The sequence below is a fragment of the Sarcophilus harrisii genome, chromosome 1 (genome assembly GCF_902635505.1).
Source record: "Sarcophilus harrisii chromosome 1, mSarHar1.11, whole genome shotgun sequence".
Classification (NCBI taxonomy): Eukaryota; Metazoa; Chordata; class Mammalia; order Dasyuromorphia; family Dasyuridae; genus Sarcophilus; species Sarcophilus harrisii.
The window spans coordinates 355,560,994-355,582,422 of record NC_045426.1 but is presented as its reverse complement, the minus strand read 5'-3'; the positions used below and the strand labels follow the sequence as shown (position 1 = coordinate 355,582,422).

The window sequence follows — 21,429 nt, the reverse complement described above, 5'->3', positions numbered from 1 at the left end:
CTTCCAAAATAATTATTTGAGAAAAATTTCACCACACACCAAATTTTAGAAAAGCAAATCAATATTTGTTTCATATGACCTTCCAGTTCCATCTATTCTGGTTTTCCTTATATCAAATGGGAAAAAATAACTAAAAATCTTAAATCTTTTTATTGACTGACTAAATCACTTTCTTTTCAAATTCACAAAACAGAAATTAGAAAAAAAATATAAGATTAACTTATTCTGGAAGAATATGGTTAAGAGCTGTAAAACAATGTCCAAATTTGAATAAATTTGAACAAAACTGAACTGAGAATGTTTTTTTTTTTTTTAAATTATTGGTACTTTCTTTCCATGGCCTCTGTACTAGCTGCTAACTATACAGTGGACTTTGAAATAAGATTACCTTTAAGAAAGCCCTTGATTTACAATTCATCTTTTCAAGTGAAGTTGTTATGACAGCATTCTATGTAAGCCACTTTTCCCAGGGCATGTAATAAGTGATGAATGTTGATAATTAATCTTACTACCTATGTGTAACATCTTGGAATTGATTGGGCCTATAAAAATGTGTCTATGAGATGACAATGTGCTTTAGTTACAAAGTTGTGCCAAATTGTATTTTTCCAAGAAAAACATTCTGTTTTATAAAATAATATTTTTTAAACATACTATATATTCACTTTTATATTATATGGATGGAATAAAGGGGGCTGATCATCTAAAAATATACTTTCTTTGATTATACAGGTCACATAATGACAAAAACTAGGATTCCTTTATTATATATTTTTAATAATTTTTTATACAATTATTGTGGGCATATTTTAGCTGCAAGCTTTAGGATGATAACATTAAGTTGCATGGGAGATAGTTAACAATGTTTAAATTCCACTCATTTGTCCTTCATTAGCATTTATTGGCTTAATATATTCATTACTGAAAGAATAATCCAGTTCCTCCCCTTTTCCTTTGCATTTTCTCTAACTCTCTCAAACTCCAGAGAGCTCTCCCTTCCTTAATTTCCTATGGTATTTAACATTTTGCAAAGCATCAGTTAGCACTTAATTATGTATTGTCTTTTATGACTCTTTTAAGTTGTTTCTTGTGTAATTTTATTTCCCCAAATAATATGTAAGTTCAGTGAAGGTAGGGAACATCTTATACTTTTTTTCAATCTTCTTCTTCACCTAGGACAGGATTGAGAAAGCAGAACAATTTCTCCTTCCTCTCTGTTTCCCTACAAAACAAATTGCGAAGTAACAATAACCTCTCTATCCCTCTTATCTACCCTCCCCCCCCCAACCCTACTGGTTCATTCATTGACACATAATATTTAATAAATAAATGCCTGATATACAGAGTACCTTCCTTAGACTAAAGACTAATCTGGCCAAAGGACTCAGGTTTTAATGTTGATATTACCAATGTTAAAATGACCTTTGATAAAATTATCTTTGCAAAAGCAGTATGACCCCAGATTAATAGGTAACCAAAGACATCTCTTTTGAGGCACCTTTTGAACCACTTATTCTTATCTGAATTTTACTCATCATTATAAAAAGAAATCTTCTAAAATTATGTTGCTTTTTAATGAGATGTCCATAACATGAACCATAGTTCAGAATAAGAAAGGATAATAGGATAAGTAGAAAAAGCCTTTGGAAAAGAATCCCATACTTTTAAAAAATCATTTTAACAGATATTTATAGACTGTCTCTCAAATGAAAACTCTAAAGGAGTTAAGGAGCTTTCTTAAGAAGTTTGTGATATAAGTGATGAAGCATATAAAAGTCCTGCACTTTGTGCAGGCAAGAAAAGAAGAGGTTTGTATGTAGAGATAAATGAATGTTAGAATGCTGATTTTATTTATGAATTACATCAGGCATAGTACAACCTAAATAAAATCCAATGATATAAAACTTTCAAGTGATAGGAATTTCATCTTCCTTTTAAAATATACTTTTGTTTGAAAAAATAAATCACAAGGAAACAATATATTAGGGAATTCATTAAATAACAAAAACATCAAATAACATTAGGATTTTGTTTTAGAATCCACATGTATTCAATCTAAAATACTATATATGTTATATGCAGAGTCATCTATCTCGAGCACTAATGTTCAGAGTGATACTACTATATCACTACAATAGCTGCACAAAAGATTCAATCATGCCCACTCTATTATGTACATTAAGGCAGGAAATTAGATTCTGATACTTAATTTTAGAAGAGGTGATAGTAAATCTATAGATAACCAAAAAAAGTAGTCAAAAGAATAAAAGTCCCAAGTGTTTTCTTAAGCTCATAAGTAAAATGTAGAGTAGTAGAAAATTCAGTCCTTTAACAAGAATTTATTTTCCTAAACCATATTTCACTCATCAATGATACAAGGGACTATATGTTATAAGAATGAGTCATGTGAAACTGAGGTGGAAACAAGCAATGAAGGGTATAGGGAAAAGAAGGTGATTAATATTTAAATATTTTTGTTTTAATGAAATTCTGTTAAATAACTTGTTTTAACATAATTTTTCTCTGAAGTTTTTCTTAAACATATGTAGAATATGTTATTTGTTTATTGAGAACTATTGTGTGTGAATTTTTAGTTTTTTAAGGGTATAAATAGAATCTCCTATGAGATCTTTTTTTTTTTCCTTCAAAAAAGTGATAGAAGCTGAGGTATACCAAGCCACATCTAAAATAGAATGGATATATGGCTCATAGACAATCAAAATCAAACTCATAGGCTCTTTGAGGCAGTATATAGTTGTTGATGGTTTATAGATCAAAAGAAGGAAGTGAAGAGGGACAACATGAAAAAAATAGGGGTGTATTATGTATGTACTTCAAAGACCAGGATAGAATATATAAGTGGAAAACATGGAAGAAAGCATGCAAAGATATTCAAAGAATTAAATTTAATGGAGAATAATACAATATTACAATTTTTTATGTATTGGATTTCCCCTTGGCAATATGATAAGGCCTATCTATGAACCCTTTCTCAAAATGTTTTTAAAAGCACAAGACAATATACATGGAGTTATAAAGGAAACTAATTATATCAAACTTAACAAACAAATGCAGAGACCCCAGGTTAATAAGGAAAGAATTGTCAAAATTATGAAATTAATTTTAGAATTAAAATTACTTAAACACAGAAATATTGGATATATATATATATATATATATATATATATATATATAGTATGTTAAGAAGCAGGGATAATTGGGAAATGACTGCCCCCATTTTTGGTATAATGACTGACTGCAGAGATTCCTACATGACATGCCTTCTAGAAAAGTTAGAGCATCTTTACATTGGTCTAAAGGAGAAAAGGTAAAGGTGAAGCAATGGTAAATTGCTAAATCCTGCCATCAACTGATTTTTGTCATGTGTGGTGGGACTTTATCCATCTTTAATGATATGGATAGTGAGTAGTTGTGATGGAAATATTTTTGGTCATTATTAGATAATACAAGAACAGACATTACAATATATGTCTATATCTAGAGAGAAAGAAAACAAGTATTGGACTGAGAGTTTGTGTTGCAATGGAATAGGGACAGGCACATGAAACTCACTTTAGGGTAGGATTCTAGATTCACTGGACTGCAATGGACCTTGATTGGTCAACTTTTCCAACCAATTGTCTGAGAATCATGACTAAATTATCACAAACAGATGTGAATCTCTCCTATTTTAGAAACCTCCAGGATAGAAGGCTCAACAATCTTTTACAGTAACTCCATTCTAAAGTTTAGCCAACTATTAGTCAAGAAGAAAAATAAATTTGACATAAGTTATGAATTACTGTGTAAATTTCTGAAATATAGTAGCAATTAACTCTGCAATTCTCTTGGTTTGTATCTCCTGGAAGTTAAAATTGTAAAAGGAGTGGTAACTCAGCATGAATAGGGGAAAAAAGTAAACTAATGATCTTAAAGTTATTGCTGAAGTGGCAAGAGTTTGCTTGTTTATGTTGTTAAAATGTTTTATTTATCTGGTATATTACAATAAAATATTTAGTAATTAAGTAACAGAATAGTGTGAGAGAGCTGGCCACAGAGTTACAAAAATGTGAGGAATCAAATCTTGTTTCTAGCAGATTAATATTAGTTTTAATTTAATTCCTGAGTGCCCTAGACAATGATTTGCAAAGCAAGTATAAGTCTTCATTGATAAGGCAAATTTCCTCACCAGTAGTTTACCAAGAATCATTTATTTATTTGTTTATTTATTTACTTTGAACAGCGGGGCTGGGGTGTGAGGTGGGGCAGCAATCATACTCTAAAAGTTTGACCTTTGGAAATGAAAATCTAACATTTAGGACTAAAATAACACAGGGAAAATCTTCTTTGGTCTGATTTTCCCAGAAAACTATAGCAAAAGCTTCATTTGGTGCATGTAGGTTTGGCCAGAGGCTAAAAGATAAATAAATGTAGGGAACTATCATCATTTCCAAATGAAAGGACACTGATTTCCCACTACATATAAAAATTACTGTCAATCAGTTTCACAGATACTTAAAAGTATATTCAATGAGAGATTATGGATGGTTAAATCACGGAAATTACATTGATTACTGGATGTAATAATTTGATGTTATTCAAGTTAGTCAAGAAAACTATACCAGAATGCAGAGACAGTTCTTGCTTCTTTACATTTTTATACTATAATTACTGAAATTTGTTAATTTGTGGAGCCCAAAAATGATATTCTATTTGTGGGATGACTACACATGGCTATATATGCCCCTACATATTAATAGTGAGTATGGGTTTGTTCAAAGTCATCTTTCTAAGAGGTAACAGTATTTTGGTTCAGTAACATCTTTTATAAAGGCAATTGTGCCTTTAGTTTGAACTTATACTTTTCATCTGCAACAAAGGCATTTTCAAACTAACACAATACTTTATAAGCATTATTGACAATAAGACCTGGTAAGTTGGCGAAACATCAAACTAAATTTCTCTAACTTTCTGTGACCTAGAGACTAGGAGAAAGAGAAATGAAAAAAGAGAAGAAAGAAAGAAGAATAGAATTGAAGAAGCAAAACTAAAAAGTACTAAAATTCAACCAGACAGGGACAGTGCCAATACTTTTTAATGAAAATGTCTATAGGGTTTAAGGAATACTAAGTTTCAGTTGAAATTACAATAAAAGCTTTTGTTAATCAGCATTTCCAATGAAAATGAGAAAACAGTGGTAGAGAAAGAGTAAAGCTATTGATAAGAAAATCCAGTTAATTAAAAGTTAATTTACAATGATTCAGTCCAGATAGTGTCCCTCTAATACTTCTCTAGCACCCATCTCTAGGTAAGATGAGGCATCCTGGGAAAAATTTAGAAAATAAAACATTTGTTATTTACTGTAAAGTTACTTATGTCAAAGGCTCACTTCAAAAATGTGATAGTATAATGATTTTATACATGTAAATCTGATGAGATCAAAATTAGTACCAAGAAGGATCGATATTGTTATTAGAAACTTGTTCTTCTTGGTTACTGAGATACTCCTTTAGTAAAATCTTAATAGTTAAAATGATGATGGTATTGAGGGATTTAAGAATCCCATAAAATACTATAGGGCTTTTCTTGGTGGCAAAATGCAGATAACATACCTTTGCCAAAATTGCAGTAGCTTAGAGAAATAGAAAGGAGGAATCAAAGAAAAGAATCAAATATACTTCTGTGGAAAAAATTGAAAAAAACAAAACAAAACAAAACAAAACAAGAAATATAAAGAGAAAAGGGGAGCATAGAGAGAAGAGGAAGACAAAACATATCACTGAAGAGTTGGCAAAGCCTTGATGGATAGCCTACATGCTCCACCTGTAAATCTGCTACATCAGGAAAATGTGAGGAAGGCTTGAAATAGGTTGAATGATCCTCTCTGTGAGTTTTAAACATAAAGTCTTAATGCTTAGAAATTTTAAAAAATCAACTTCACAAGTATATGGCAAAAGAAGTATGTATAGATAACAACCATTATTCTGAAAAAAGATATGAGGATTTTAGTGAATAGCAAGTTTCAGTAAGTTCAAAGTAAGTTGTGGAAGCCAAAAAAGCTAATATAAGTTTTAGTTGAATTAAGAAGGGCAGGTCTTGCAAGAATAGGGAGGCGAAAGCCCTATTCTCAGCCCTCAGCAGACCTCATCTGGATTATGAACTTCAATTCCAAGAAATGGAGCTTAATTGACATTGATCAATTCTAGATTGTTCAAAGAAGAGCAAGTAAGATGAGCAAAAGCTCTTGGGTCCATGTCATATGAGGATTAGTTGAAGAAAAGAAACATGTTTTACTTAGAGAAGAAAAGATGGGTTGGGGGCAATTAGATTTGTTCTCTGACCCAGAGGGCAGAACTGTAAGTACTGAGTATAAGCTGCAAAGATTTAGGCTTGATGTGAAAAAAATATATTGAAGGTGAGGGCCTTTCAATTCTTAAATTGTGTCATAATGTAATTTATGTGAAGACAAGGATGAGATGGTACAGACTTAGTAGGCTTAATTGGGTTGTGGCTTGAATCACTGGAGAAAAACTAAGATTTAGTAAGAGCACATATTCATGGAAGTACTGGATTTATGAGTTTGAGAGTATGATCAAACTTTTAAAATTATGCCATATTAAAAGAATTTATATTATGACTAAACTTACATGAATACAAAGTCTAGCTTCTATATCTGGTATGACTTTTTCTTCTAATAGATTCTTCATTAATAGATTATGGGATCTTGAAGATGGAAAGAAGCCATGACAAATCACAGTCTAATGGTGACTGAAAAAAGCATAAGTAGTGGAGGGTGGTGGAAAAGAAAGTCTATCACTTTTGATCATATAAAATAACATATTAAATCCATACCTTTAACATGGTCACTATGGCTTCATTACAATAGGACTCCCTTTAATAATGACAGTGGTGTTTTAGGATACACAAAGAAAACATAGAACAAAAATAACTGAGATTATAAAAGGAAAGGAGGCATATGTGTTCTGGGAAAGAATAAAAGTGAGAAGAAAAAAGGTGATTAGAAAAATCATAGTTTCTTAGATCTGGGAAGGATCTAAAGAAATGATTCATCCAGTGCAGTCTCCAGCCTAAACCATCTAAGGCTGATACCTGGATATCCTTTCTTAAAGAACTCCAGGGATGAAGATAACCCATTAGACTTTATGCTTATGTTTGTAAAACAAGAGGGTAAAATAATCAGTCAACTGGCTTTCTTATCTCCATTACAACAAAAAACAGCCTTACCAAACGTTCATGTGGATGCAAGCTGCAGTAGCTGCTAGACTGTGGAATATGAGAAGAATTGCCCAACATTCCTCCGTAGCCAGGCTGATTCATCCCACTGGAGGAGCTCCAAGGGTCACTGCTGTGATGGCCATCTGCAAAGGACAAAGAAAACTGTGGCTTCCCTGAAGGGCTTGACACTGGCTATAGAATAGTGTTTGTCTCATAAACTTAAAAATAACTGTCCCAATGCACTTCATTTATCATTATGTTAGATTATACTAGAAAACTTACCATAAAAAAAAAAAATGGTGTTAAATTACCTAGCAGCTAAAAACAGTGAACAATAAATGACAGGTCCTCAGTTAAAAATCAAGTTGAAGAGAGAGAAATGGAACACAATTTCATATTGAATTATGTCAAGTTAGCAGTTTATATGATGTTAAATAAAAGTTTCTTGGCAACTCCCTCACCCTTTTTTCTATGATAACTGCTGCTATATTTTGGGATGAATATTTTTAGCTTAAAAATGCTTCATATACTACATACTTGGCAATTTTACAAATTTTAAAAGTAAACAAATGGTTATTTGACTTAAGAGGTTGGGTTTCAGATCTATAATATACAAAGTATATGGAAAAATCTTAGAATTACTATGTGTTATAATAGGAAAGGGTAAAAATCTCTAGGATACATATGCTTCTCAGTGGATTTTTTTTTTTTTTTACATAGCTGTAAGATATTAGGTTTTCAGTAGAAGCAACTTAAGACATACATATCTTAAAGAGAATATTTTTTAATATTTAAAAAAATATGGGTTAGCAAAAGGTTCAAAATTACATGTATTTTGTCAGGCCAAATTGTGATACTGGTATTCAAAATTCAAAACTTATTCCTAGGACTTTCTCAGTTTAAACTAATTAGGGAAATTATACTATAATTTGGATATAAAAATCTCCCTTGCTACTATGGTCTATGGTTTCTGGTATTGGTTTCTGTGGTCTTTTTTACACTTGGGGGTGGGTGGCAGAGGAAAGAAGTGGGATTGGAGAAGTAAACTTATGCTACTATTGAATATGCTGCTGGCATTGATTCCTTAACAACTGGACTATTTCCATAGTAAACCTGCAGAGAATTTTTCCAAATAGACTTTAATCGTTGGCAGTACTTCTAATTCTTCTACAAGGCAAGCTGAATGGGGCACTATACATCCCATCAAGGGCTTTTCACTGAAGCACTAATTCTAGACATTGGAATTTTGAAAACTGGAATGTTTTCAAGCAGTTGGGAAGAATAATTTGTGTGGTTTTTTCAAATAAGTACTGTGAAGATAAAACTTCATTCATGTCTTTGTAATTTTAAGAAATTTAGCTGCAAGACTAAAAGTGAAAATTAAAATTAGGGGACGTGGCAATGCAATTAAAATATGCTTCAACCAAACTTGTAGAGCATGACTCTTTCTCTGAGTCAATTCAGCAGCATCTAAGGTTTAACACTCAACAATTCTTTGTAGGTTTATGGGAATTAATATTTTTTGCACAAAAAGGGGAGCCCAACTCCTTTTTTATCTGTCATCATGGCATTAAGGAAAAGCATGTTTAACATAGCTCATACTTCATTTAATATGGAAGAGGTCCTTATATTAGAGAAGTGTAGATATCTCTATTTTAATTTAAAAGTCCAAGGCTAAATTCTTTTATGAATGGTTGAAGGGTATGACAAATAACTTTATAAGACTACATTAAAGAGCAAGAGCTTCTGTATACATTTGAAATGAGATGCACTATGTAGCAATTAAAATCTATTTAGGGTTTGTTATCTTAAAAAATTCTACTCGATGCAGACTCAAAAATACATATTTTACATATGTATTGCTTTTTACAGTGAGTTAATATTTTTCATATTCCTGTGATCTTGCCATAATGTTGCTTTTTTAAAAATAGGAAAATATTTCTATCTTCTGAGCAAATAAATTGTGGATATGAAATGATAAATGTTAACTTTTAGAATCAAATCATTATGTCAATTTTAGTTCTGTAAAGAAACAATATTTGCTCCCATATTTTGGCTCATTTCTATGTAATTCGGAAATTATTATTAGTATTAATCTACTTAATCTTTCTCCTTTGACCTGGATGATGCAAGCAGGTCACTCCATTAAGATGAAAAAACCTTTTTGTCAATGGCTGGGATACATATAAGTTTAATTAACATATAAATTCATCTCCAGGAACTATTTTCTCAACCACAAGTAGCATAATTTCTTCATGTCATTTGAAAAAGGAAATGGGGGATCAATGGAATGTTGGCTATGTATGGCAGTGTTACCTGATTCTAAAGAGGTAACAATACCAACTGAGACCACTCAATTTTGCCACTACAATAGGACACAAGTAGTGAAAAGCTGCTATTAAAAGACAGGTATTCTGCTTGCCTTTAAATAATAATATGGGGGTATTCTTTAATATCGTACTTTATAATACCAACATGAATTAACACGGACAAATTAGACTAATTTGTACTAGATAGCACTGCAATTCCGTCACTGTGAATGTTACAGAAATAAAGCCAGCCTCTTGGAAGCAATGCTAGTGGTCCAGTAACTTGTAGAAAACTGGAAGACTAATATGGTTTAGTCACAGAGTATGTACATGTCATCATAGGACTAGCCTAAAGCAATTTAAAGAATTATCACCAAAACACTGACTATCAATTGATGAGGTTTTTGTTTTTGTTTATTTTTATTATAGAGACTCATGAGGATAGCCATGGACTGTGATTTTCCATTAGCTGAGGGACTGTACACTCTGACAAAATCATGGATACCTGACATAACAAAATAAAGTTAAATTTGTCACTGAATTTAAAAGGCCAAAACTTCAAATGGAGTGGGAGTAAGTTAAATGTGATAGGAACTATTAATCCTAACTGAATCTGTCTGCTCTCATTTGGGGAAAATGATACCCCATTATCAAAGGGATCCTTTCATGGCTGCCTTCTTTATACCTTGAAGGATGATACCATGGCAGTTCTTACAATCTGGCCCTTTTTTCTAAATTGGAAATCAATTTTTTTGTCAATGAAAGATAAAAAGATATGGAAAACCCCATGAAGTCTTGCCAAGGCAAGGTTAAACAAAACTAAGAAAAAGAGTTATGCATGGTAAGGAGACAATGCTGATTAATAAAATATATATAGTCTAAAATAAGTTATGAACCTAGTATGTAATACTTTCGGTTAAGCCCCATACTGATATTCAGAACAGGAATGGTTCAATCTTCTCCACCACACTTCTCAGAAAAGAACATTGGCAGGTTTATCCATTTTTATGAAAAATTCACTCCGAGTGAAAATCCAGCAAAAGTTCATTCAAACCTTTAACATGAATTTGCTAAATGGCTTTCCCCTGAAAAGCAGTTTCTTACCTTGCATGAAGAAGGAGCTAGGAAAAGTGCTGGCTGCTGGTTTTGAAGATGGATAACCTGGTGAGTCCCTATTGTAGTCGGCAGTGCTTGCTGACGGAGCATAAACCTAGAGAACAAGAACTAATTTAGTTTGTTTCCTGTAATGATGTAAATACTACAGAGTATGTTATTGTATAAGAAGCAAAAAATAAAAATGAAATGCTCCATTTTACCCACCTTATATTATTTTATTTTTTCTAATTACACATAAAGATAGCTTTCAATAGTCATTTTTATAAGATTTTGAGTTCCATTTTTTCCTCCCTTTCCACCCCCCTTTGTAAGACAACAAACAATCTGATATAGGTTATACATGTACAATCATGTTAAACATATTTCCACATTAGTCGTGTTGTGAAAGAAGAACCAAACAAAGGGAAAAACCTTAAGAAAGAAAAAAAACCCCAAAAAGTGAAAATAGTTTTTTCTTTGATTTGCATTCAAACTCCATAGTTCCCTCTGTGGATGTGGAGAGCATTTTCCATCATGAGTTTTTTGGAATTGTCTGAGATCATTGTATTGCTGAGAAGAGCTAAATCTATCATAGTTGACCATCAGACAATATAGCTGTTACTATATACCGTGTTCTTCTGGTTCTGCTCACTTCACTCATATCAGTTCATTTAAGTCTTTCCAGGTTTTTCTGAAATCTGTCTGCTCATCATTTCATGTAGCATATTAATATTCCATTACATTAATAAACTACAACTTTTTCAATCACTCCCCAACTTATGGGCAGCTCCTCAATTTCCAATTCCTTGCTGCCACAAAAAGAACTGCTATGAACATTTTTGCATATGGGTCCTTTCCCCTTTTTAATAATTTTTTTGGATACAGACCTGGGAGTGAGAAAGGTGGATCAAAGGGTATGCATAGCTTTAGAGCCTGTTGGGCATAGTTCCAAATTATTCTCCAGAATGGTTCAATTAGGTCATAATTCCAACAACAATGCACTAGTATTCCAATTTTCCCATATCTTTTCCAACATTTATCATTTCCCTTTTCTGTCATATTAGTTACTCTGATAGGTGTGACATGACACCTCAAAGTTTTGATTTGCATTTCTCTAATCAACAGAGATGTAGAGCATTTCTTATATGACTAGGAGAGCTTTAATTTCTTCATCTGTGAGGTGAAAACTAATAGTTCACATTGTTTGACTATCAATTGGGGAATGACTTGTATTCTAACAAATTTGACTTAATTCTCTATATATTTGAGAAATGAGGCCTTTATCGAAACCACTGGATATAAAAGTTATTTCCAAGATTTCTGCTTTCCGTCTAATCTTGATTGTATTACTTGTTTGTGCAAAAACATTAAATGTAATGTAATTACATTTATTCATCTTGCATTTCATAATGTACTCTTTCTCTAGTTTGCTTATAAATTCTTCCCTTTCCCATAGATCTGAGAGGCAAACTATTCCTTGCTCTCCTGATCTGCTTATGGTATCAAAATGTACACATTTTGACCTTATCTTGGTATACAATGTGAGATGTTGGTATATGGCCTTATTCCTGCTATACTATTTTTCAGTTTTCAAATGCTTCTTTTCTATCTTTAATTTTAATCAAGTTCCTAACATGAAGATTGCTTCCTCTGCAATATAAAAAAAGAGGGAAAAAATAAAGGATTTCTACTTATGTAAAAAGAAGATTATATACATGTCTAAGCTTTTAAAAACAAAAACCAGGTATGATACTTTCCTAAAACAGGAATATCAACAGAGTTTTTTCCCCCAATTCCTATATGAGTATAAATATTCTATGTAATATCTAAAATATGGTCTTGGGATATCAGAAAACTGAAAATATAGAAGAATTTAATTTGATACTCTTATTGTTGTTTTAATTAATATTTTTATTCCTTAAAATCAGAGTTCACATAAATGTTAGAAGCAAAAAATAAAAGCTATGGACTAAGCTCTGCATTTACTCCACCCCTCAAGCAAACTCTTTGTTCTTAAAAAGAAGTAGGGGGAGGGGAGGGAAATCCAGAGAACAACACTATCAAGACCACTGAAAATCATAAACATATCTTGGGATATTAAATTCTCATGGTGCGAGCTCTTTGCAGAGATGCATGAAAAGGGCCATTAAAAGTCTGGATCTACATAAGACCACCAACACACAATGCGTGCATCAGGGGGAAATTTCTTTTTCTTGTACTTATTATATTTGTGTGTGCAATAAACTTAACAAGTGTGCCAAAAAACTAATTTACTTAGATTCGTTTACTAATACTCCAGAGGCTTTGGGAACTAGTTCTTTGTAAAAATAGCCTGTGTATTTTCTTGTTTATATTTCAGCTAAACAGGACAGCATACTAGACAATCATGAACTCATAAGTATAGTTTAATTTAAAATTTTTTTTTCCTCTCTTTTCTTTCTTGCTAAATATAATATTTTAAAAGTTCCCATTTTCTTTTGCTTAAAAAGTTCCTCTCCAGATGGTCTGGAGGACTGAAATACTGTCATCTTCTCGATGAAAATGGATACCTTCCTGCCTCCATTTTGAAGCAAGCAGCAGATCACAAAATTGGCAGTGAGCCTATTCTGACATTCACAGGTCACAGTGAAAGGAAAGAGGAATCTACTAGTAAAAGGCTTACTGCAGTATTACTAAGAAGCTTCTGTTCTTTTTTCAGTAATCTAATGAACACCATTAAAAATGTATACGTTTGTTTCAGAACATCATGAGCCACAAACCAAGCATTAATATAAGGCTGGGAGTGTCAGAATGATGTCCTCACAGACAAGGAGAATATACACACAGAGAGATGCAGGCTGATTGACATACATCAAATAAGCTATATGGATATCTCATTTATGATCTTAGAAATTGGGAGGAGTCAGGAATATAATAAAAAATACAGTTTTTAGAACAAAGATATTCAAAAGAAAAAAGAAAGAAGTTCTATATTTTGTTAGATGTGAATTAGGTTTTTAGCTTGCATGACATCATGCATAAATAGCCATTTGTTAAAGACCCAATTTATTAATTCCACTGTGATAAAGAAAAATGAAAACTCTTTTTGAAGAACAGTTATGAAAACCAAAGAATAAAATCTAAAACCAGGGGATCCCCTATGTCCCTCCAAACAACTAGAACTTACAAAAATCAGAACCTTACTGAAAGTCCTGTCAAGCAAAACCAACAGTCATTTACTTGAGACTTCCTTGTAAGTAACCAATGAAAATTTCTTTTTTAGGAGCAGTTCTTTTTAAGGGAACTCTTGATGTTAGTTTTAAAAGTTGAAATAAACCACAACTTTCTGGGAAAAAAGAATTGAAAATGAAATTTGTTTTGGTATTAAAAAACTTGAATGTAACTATAATGTTGTGAAACTGTAATATCAGTGATCTTTATTCACTGACAAAAAAGTATGAGGTGTATTTGGTTACTAGGCATGAATTCATAAGGATGAAGCACTGTCATTTTTCTAAAAGCTGGAAATTTTTACCCAGACTATTAAAAATCTTATCCTTTAAAAGTGTGCAAAAAGTACTTGCTATCTAAAGTATTTAAAAAAAGGGTTAAGGCTTTTGAGATAATATAGTTTACTCTGATAAAAGCTCTCTAAAATATACAAAAATATGCATACACATAGTATTTTAGATAAAATATCATTTGACAACATTTAAAACAGTTATTTCCTTTTATTTTCTTTCAAGGTTATTTACTGCTATTTCCTCTGGGAGAAATGGGGAAGCCTGTGGCTAATTGAAGTCATTTAGAAGTAGAAGTTACCTATTATCACTTATTTATGAATTCCCTTTGCTAGAAAAAGACTGTTAAACTAAAATCCATCCATATTTAATCCACACTGTAATTGACAGAATTCTACTTGTTGAGAAGGTTATTCAAATTATATACACTATCTAATTTTTGATTTGTCAAGATAATTTTACCAAATTCAGATATGACTATTTTCCACTGTGATGCTAAAAAGTCAATTAAAATAAGTTACTTTCAAAATACTCTCAAATGTCCTATTTTCAAGAGCATAAACTTAGATTATGTACCTTCCATCTACAAGTTGCAGTTTACCAATTTCAGAAGATATCTGTCCTAAACTGAAATTAAGTCATTCCTTTCCTAGTAAGCATTTTATAGAATGACAGAAAGTTAAAATTGTATCCTGTGGGATTATCTAGTCCAAATTCCAAGGCCAGAAAGATGAAGTGATTTCTCTTAAAGTAACAAGTCTACTTGGTGGCAATGCTAGATGTCCACATTCCAGCCTTATACTATTAGGGATTTTGACCGTGGTATGAAATGATGAAGCCCTGTCTCTTCCCTTCTGGGAATATGTGGCACAGAGAACTGGATAAAGTTGTTGAACTTTAGAGTCAGGGACACCTGTGTTTGAGTATCATCACTCTCACTAGTTGTGTCCCTCTGAGAAAGTCACTTAACCTGTTAGCCTCAATTTCCTTATTTGTGAAAGGCAGATAGATAACCATAGCACCCATTTCAATAAGTTAAGGTGAAAATGAATGAGATAATGTATGTAAAAGTCTTTTCAAACACAAAAGCATTATATCAATGTCAGACATCATTGTTCATCTTTGATAAAATTCATGTTCACGTCAATAAGTTTTTTCCCCAAAGCTTAGAGCTAAAAGGGTCTTTAGAAAGAAACTAGTCCAATCTCTTCATTTTACAAATGAGGAAAATTAGGGCATGCAGGTTGTTTTTTCAAACATGATACAAAGAGTCAATGATTATAGTCAAGACAGGATGACATACAGAGAGAAAAATAGAGACAGGAAAAGGGGCTTTGTCCAAGATGTACGAAGAAGCACTAGTGTGGTGGCAACTTCCAAGGGAATACCTGGGAGGTGAAAGCTAAAGTTACAACAACACAAGATAAGATAGTATTTTTTTTATGGTAGATACTCAAGTCTGAATGAAAAAACAAACCAAGCCAAACCAAATTAAAATCAGAATCAACAAGGTATGTATAGAGAAAATGGCAGTTCTTGGCCCTTCTCTTGTATTACTTTAGTTCAGTGCTACTAGTATTCATTTCTAACATGTCATTTTATTGTTAATGATGGCATATGATTGATCTACTCTTATTTCTCATAAATAACTGTGGCTACCCTTGTCTTTTGCATTTCTTACTTTCCTCTGTTCACAGGATAGGGATACAGAATTTCTCTGGGGTCTATGCAGGAAAGAATGATATTTTCTAGTGACGAGCTTGAACATACCAGTGCATTGGAGTCACTCTAACAGAGGCATAATCAGGAGCCATTCATGTTTCCTAACTATACTTCCAAAGGCAGAATCATTATGAACTTGAGACCTTTGTTACATTATGAGACTGAATCTCTTGTAAATGCAAGTGGTTATAAGTCTTGAAAGATTTGCCTATATGATGCTCAGTGATAAATCAGGTCACATGCATAATAGTTAAAGGTCATATCCTTCAGCATAAAATAGTATACCATGGACACAGTTTTAAAAATTAGCCTTAAAACTTGATAAATATCTTATTCTAGATCTGTCCACAGCAGCAGGAGCATTTTTCCTACACTATCTACGTTTTACCCATTACCCATTAAAATTACAATTCAGAATTGCAATGCAATTCTCTAATTCTAACTCTGATTAATAGAAGTCAATAATGGAATTAACAAATAGAATTAAAGAAACAATCACAAAAATTCAGAGTTGAAAGGGTAATCAGCATGTATGTAGTCCAACCAGATATGAACAAAAATGCCAGAAATACCCCTGACATTGATTAAAAAGAGTAGATGCCTAATCAGCAAATATTTATTATTTTTCAAAACTTAGCTCAATTTCTACCTTTTATAACAGGCATTTTCCAGTCTCACTTTCTCATCATTCCTGTCCCTCCCATCCATACTTTCCTTTTGAGATTACTCCCATGAATCCAGTATATGTGTTCTATGTACATGGTTGTATGTTTTTATGCCATCTTCCCTATTAGAATGTGAATTTCTTGAGATCAGGGAATTTGGTTTTTTTTTTTTTTTACAGTTTAGCGCCTGGCAAATAGAAAGTGCTTAATAAATGCTCATGATGATGATATTAAAGGTCTACTATTTACCAAGCATGGTTTTAGGCTCTGGAGATACAAAGAGAAAAGCAAAACAGTTCTGTTCAAACAGGGGAGAAAACATGCATACAGAATATCCCAAAGACTGCAGTGCAGTTAAAGCCATTGAAGCTAGTAATGTTAACTATTAAAGCTTGAAATTACATTAAGACTTTGGGACACCCCTATATAGCAAGATATAGAACAAATATATAGAATAAAATCCTTCCCAATAAGGTTATCTGCAAGGAAAAGGGATATGCAACTGTACAACCAGGAAATATCTTTTGTACAAGGTGCTTAGACCTTGAAGGAGCACATGGATACCAAGAGGTCAAGGTTAAAAAGGATTACATTCCTGGGCTAGGAGACTGACAATGTAGAGGTATAGAGATAGAAGATGGAGTAGAGAAGAGCAATCTCACTAATACGTAGAGTATATAAAAGCTAATAAAGTATAATAAGACTGAAAAGTTTTTAGGATGGGGATATGTTGTGCAGAACTTTTTATATAAACTAAACCAAAGAAAGTATTTTTGATCATAGAGGTTAATAAGGGGGCAATAGAGTTGATTATTTATGTAAGAGGTTATTGTAATAGTCCAGGCAAAATGAATGAATTGAACCTTGAATTAGGGTGATGGCTGTGTGAGTGGAGCAAGGACATAGTCAAAAAATGTCATGAAGGTAAAAATAAGCTTTGGCATCTGAATGAAATATGTGGGGTGAAGGAGAATGAGGAGTGAGTCAAGGATGAATGGAAGGATAGTGGTACAATCTACAGAAACAGGAAATTTCAAAAGAGAGTTGTTTGAGACCTCTATTCCATTTGAGATAACCAATAGGTAATTAGTCATAAAAGATTAAAGTTTGCGAGAGAAAATATGGCTGGATATACAGACCTGGGAGTCATCTGACTAATGAAGATTGCTAAAACTAAGATAGCAGGTGAGGTCATTAAGTAATAGAATTCAGAGAGAGAAGAGAAAAGGATCTGGGACAGAAGTTTGGGGAACAGTCACAGGTATGGGATATGGAAGGTAGGGAGAAGACTTGAGAGTGAGTAGTGTGCTGAAATCCTAAAGAGGATTGAATATCAAGAAGGACTGAGTGCTCAGCAATATCAGTGTAGTAGAGAAGCCAAGAAAGATGAGGACTGAGAAAATTCTTTTAGATCTGGCAATCGAGAGATCACTAGTGATTGCAGAAATAGATGTTTCAGTTGAAAGATAATGTTAGAATCCAGGCTGCAGAGGTTTTAGAAGAAAGTGGAGGGGGGAGAAGTAGAAGCAAGCTATTATAAGCCTTGTTTGAAGAGATTGGGTTGGGGTGGAAGACTAACTCCCTACCTCCCTGAGGTAGCTATTTGGGATAGAACTCCAAAGATGGAAATAAAATTTCTCCCTTTAACTTCTAATCAATGTTCCAATTTTTGTCCCTTGGGGCCAATAGGAACAAATCTAATCTCTATTCTATAGGACAGTCTTTCAAATACTTGAATATGGTTATCACATCTTCATGTAGTCTTCTCTTTTCCAGTTAATCTTCAACAATTCCTCTAACTTATCCTGGTGCTATGATCTTGAGGTCATTAAATATCCTTGTCACTTTCTTCTGAGAGCTTATCATTTCAGTAGCCCTGGACATAGTTATGTATCTCTTAATTAAGTCAACTCTATAAATATTTATTTTGTCTATTCATCCAAAGAAAGGCAAAAAAAAAAAAAAAAAAAAAAAAGTCTAAGTGGTCTAAGATTGTATGACCTTTTCAATTCTAAAATATTTATTCATACACTGTTAATTCATATTGATACTGAAATATACTAAAATCACAAGATCTTTTTCAGATGAACTGCTATCTTCATTTTCTATTTGTGAAACTGATTTTTTGAAAGCAACTTTAAGAACCTGAATTTGCCCTTATTCCATTTCATTTGATTTAGTCCAATGTTCTAATCTACCAAGATTTTTCTAGGTATGAATTGTATTCTAACATGCAGCTATCCCTCATAGTTTTGTCTATTAAATATACCATCTATATATTCAATGAAGTCATTAAAAATGTTAAATGAGCCAGGGAAAAGGGCAGACCCTATGAGCATTATACTGAAGAGTTCACATTTATACTCTATTACAGATAAAGAATTTTAGAATAGACATTTGCCAAACAGAGGTGAATATAATGAAGAAATTTAATACCGCATTTTATCGTATAACAAACCACTGAAAGAACGATGTATTTAGAAGAGATATAGTTGAGGATAGGAATGATAGATATCCTCAAATATTTAAAGTGTTATAATATTGAAGAGGGGTTGAATTTATTCTTTTTGTAATTGTAGGACAGAATATGAACTAATTGGGTAAAAGTTTCAGAACATAAATTTCAGTTGAATCTAAGCACTTTATTAACAGTCATAGCTAAAAATGGGGAAGCCATATGAGGTAGTGAATTTCCCATCAATTGAGTTTTTGTTTTTATCTTTTTTTAGACAGAGACTACATGATCCATGATCTAACACAGGGAATGTTGTAGAAGGATTAATGCATTGGGCAGAAAGCACACAATATGATAGGCAAAGTCCTTTTTTAATTCTTAAATTCCAAGAAACCTGATCTGCATTTCCTTGGGAAAGTTAGCCAACTCAATTTACAGATCTTGATAAGACTCATTAGCCTGTCACAGAGAGGAAAAAAAAAATGTTGTGGAAAGTAGATGTCAAAAGTATAAGGGATATGATTGACTACATAAAAACAGAGAAAATAAAATAACCAGTGGCCCAGTATGAGTTTTAACCGTACTAAAAAGCTCCGGGATAAACATCAAGGAGAAAGTGTCAGTTAGAGGAGGAACTTTGCTGAACAGACTTTCCAGGATGGGTATCCCAGCTAGGAAAGATGCATGCTAAAGATTTTGTTGAAATAATTTCATCAGACTGGGATCAGAAAGGGTATAACAGGGTCCTTTAAGAAATGAAATATTACTCTGAAAAGATAACTGGCACTGGAAACACCATGTGTCATTTCTGGTTCATGTGTTTATTTGTTACTTGTATAATCTCTAAAATTACTTTATATTAAGAGAACTCTCTTTTGCTCCATTTTTGTTGGAATACTTTCAAGTGATATTGAGCTCTGCAACAAAATGATTACAGAGATTTCTGGAGTCCTCAAAAACAGATAAAATGTCACTTTTGAATGATAGGCCAGCCTATCATTCTCATCTCTGACAAAGTAGTTACAGTAAAATATAGTGATATAGTTTATTCTCCCACATTCATAAACATCAGTTTTCAGATTTTCTATAATTGATTTCCCTTTTTTTGTTTTTTTCCTTTCCTTATTGAATCCCTTCTGTTTTCTGTTGAGAAATATTCTTTTGATTTTATGGTTTCTTTGAGAATTATAAAAAATAAAAGCTGGAATGCAACTCAGAGACTATTTCAAACCATTCTTTTTACAGGTGAGGAAACAGAGACCCAGAGAGATTAGGTAGCTCATTCAAGGTCTGTTGGTACTAGGTAAGGCCACTGATCTTCAGACCAAATGTATTTCCATCGCAATACATCATCTCTCAACAGAGCTAGACAGACTAACATGCTTACCACTATTCAGCCTAAAACTCAGAAGACATTTAAATAAAAGCCTTAAAAGAAAAGAGGTGGTCAATTTTTAGTTCCTCACACATATTCTAGAGTATGATGAATGCAGAGAAAAATGTAATGCCCAATAATCTCAGGATGAAAAACATCACAATTTCACAAAAGAATATCTTGTAACAAAAGTTGGAATTATCCATCTAATAATGTTTTAAGTGTTATTAAGACAAATGAGTGAAAACAAATCCTTCAGTGGAGAGTCACAACATGGCTAAAGAATGATTTGTAAATTTGGTACTTCAGAGGAGGATGTTGGCATCCTGTAAATAATTCTCCTAGGTAAATTTATAAATAGATATGAATACATCCACATAGAGGTGTAAACAAACAAAAAGTTCCTTGTATACAAATTGTTGAAAAAAGTATAGCTTTAAAAACATTTCTGTAAACAGAAATTCTCCCAATCTCCTTTTTATATGCACTGTGATATTAAAAAAAAAAAAAAAAAAAGGAGATACCTTCTACCCATGTGACATTCCTATTTGTCTTCATTCATTTAGTAATAATCCTCATTAAATAATCAAGGTGTGTCACAAAAGTATGTAGAAAAGAATATACATGGAACCAAGAAATTCCTTGAATATGTGAATTCATTTGATTAATTACTTCACCTATCCCAATACATACAATCACAATAGCAAATTTTAAATTATATTTTTCCAGAATAAATTCAAGCTGTTGATATTTCAGATATTTCCCACTTTCATTTTTCACCACTCAATGAGTCAGAGCTATTAGAAAGTATTAGAATGATCAGGTTTCCATTATAATTCTTTCTTTCCCCTTCTGCAATGACACTAAAAAATGTCAAAGGGCAGAGAATAAAAAGGTAGTAAGGCAAGATATTGGATCCAAAGTAGATCATCAACCCCTTAAATCAAGACATGCTTTAAATCATCATATCTACCTCTCCTTCTCTAAAATGTATATATTCTAAGAACAGAAACAATTTAATACAACTAAATCAAACCAAGTAATTATCAAGGAGCTCCTATGTATAAAGCAC

General features: G+C 32.5%; 1 protein-coding gene across 10 annotated transcripts in view; it reads right to left on the bottom strand.

The window, feature by feature from the left end:
* TCF4 (transcription factor 4) overlaps positions 1–21,429 on the bottom strand; it is a 422,297-nt gene that overhangs the window by 53,087 nt on the left and 347,781 nt on the right. For all 10 annotated transcript variants that reach the window (XM_012541488.3, XM_023496179.2, XM_023496177.2 and 7 more), the window contains 2 exons: positions 10,650–10,755; positions 7,246–7,379 (listed from right to left, as the gene is read on the bottom strand). In XM_012541488.3, coding sequence (XP_012396942.1) covers positions 7,246–7,379; positions 10,650–10,755 — 240 coding nt within the window. The remainder of the gene's footprint in view (positions 1–7,245; positions 7,380–10,649; positions 10,756–21,429) is intronic.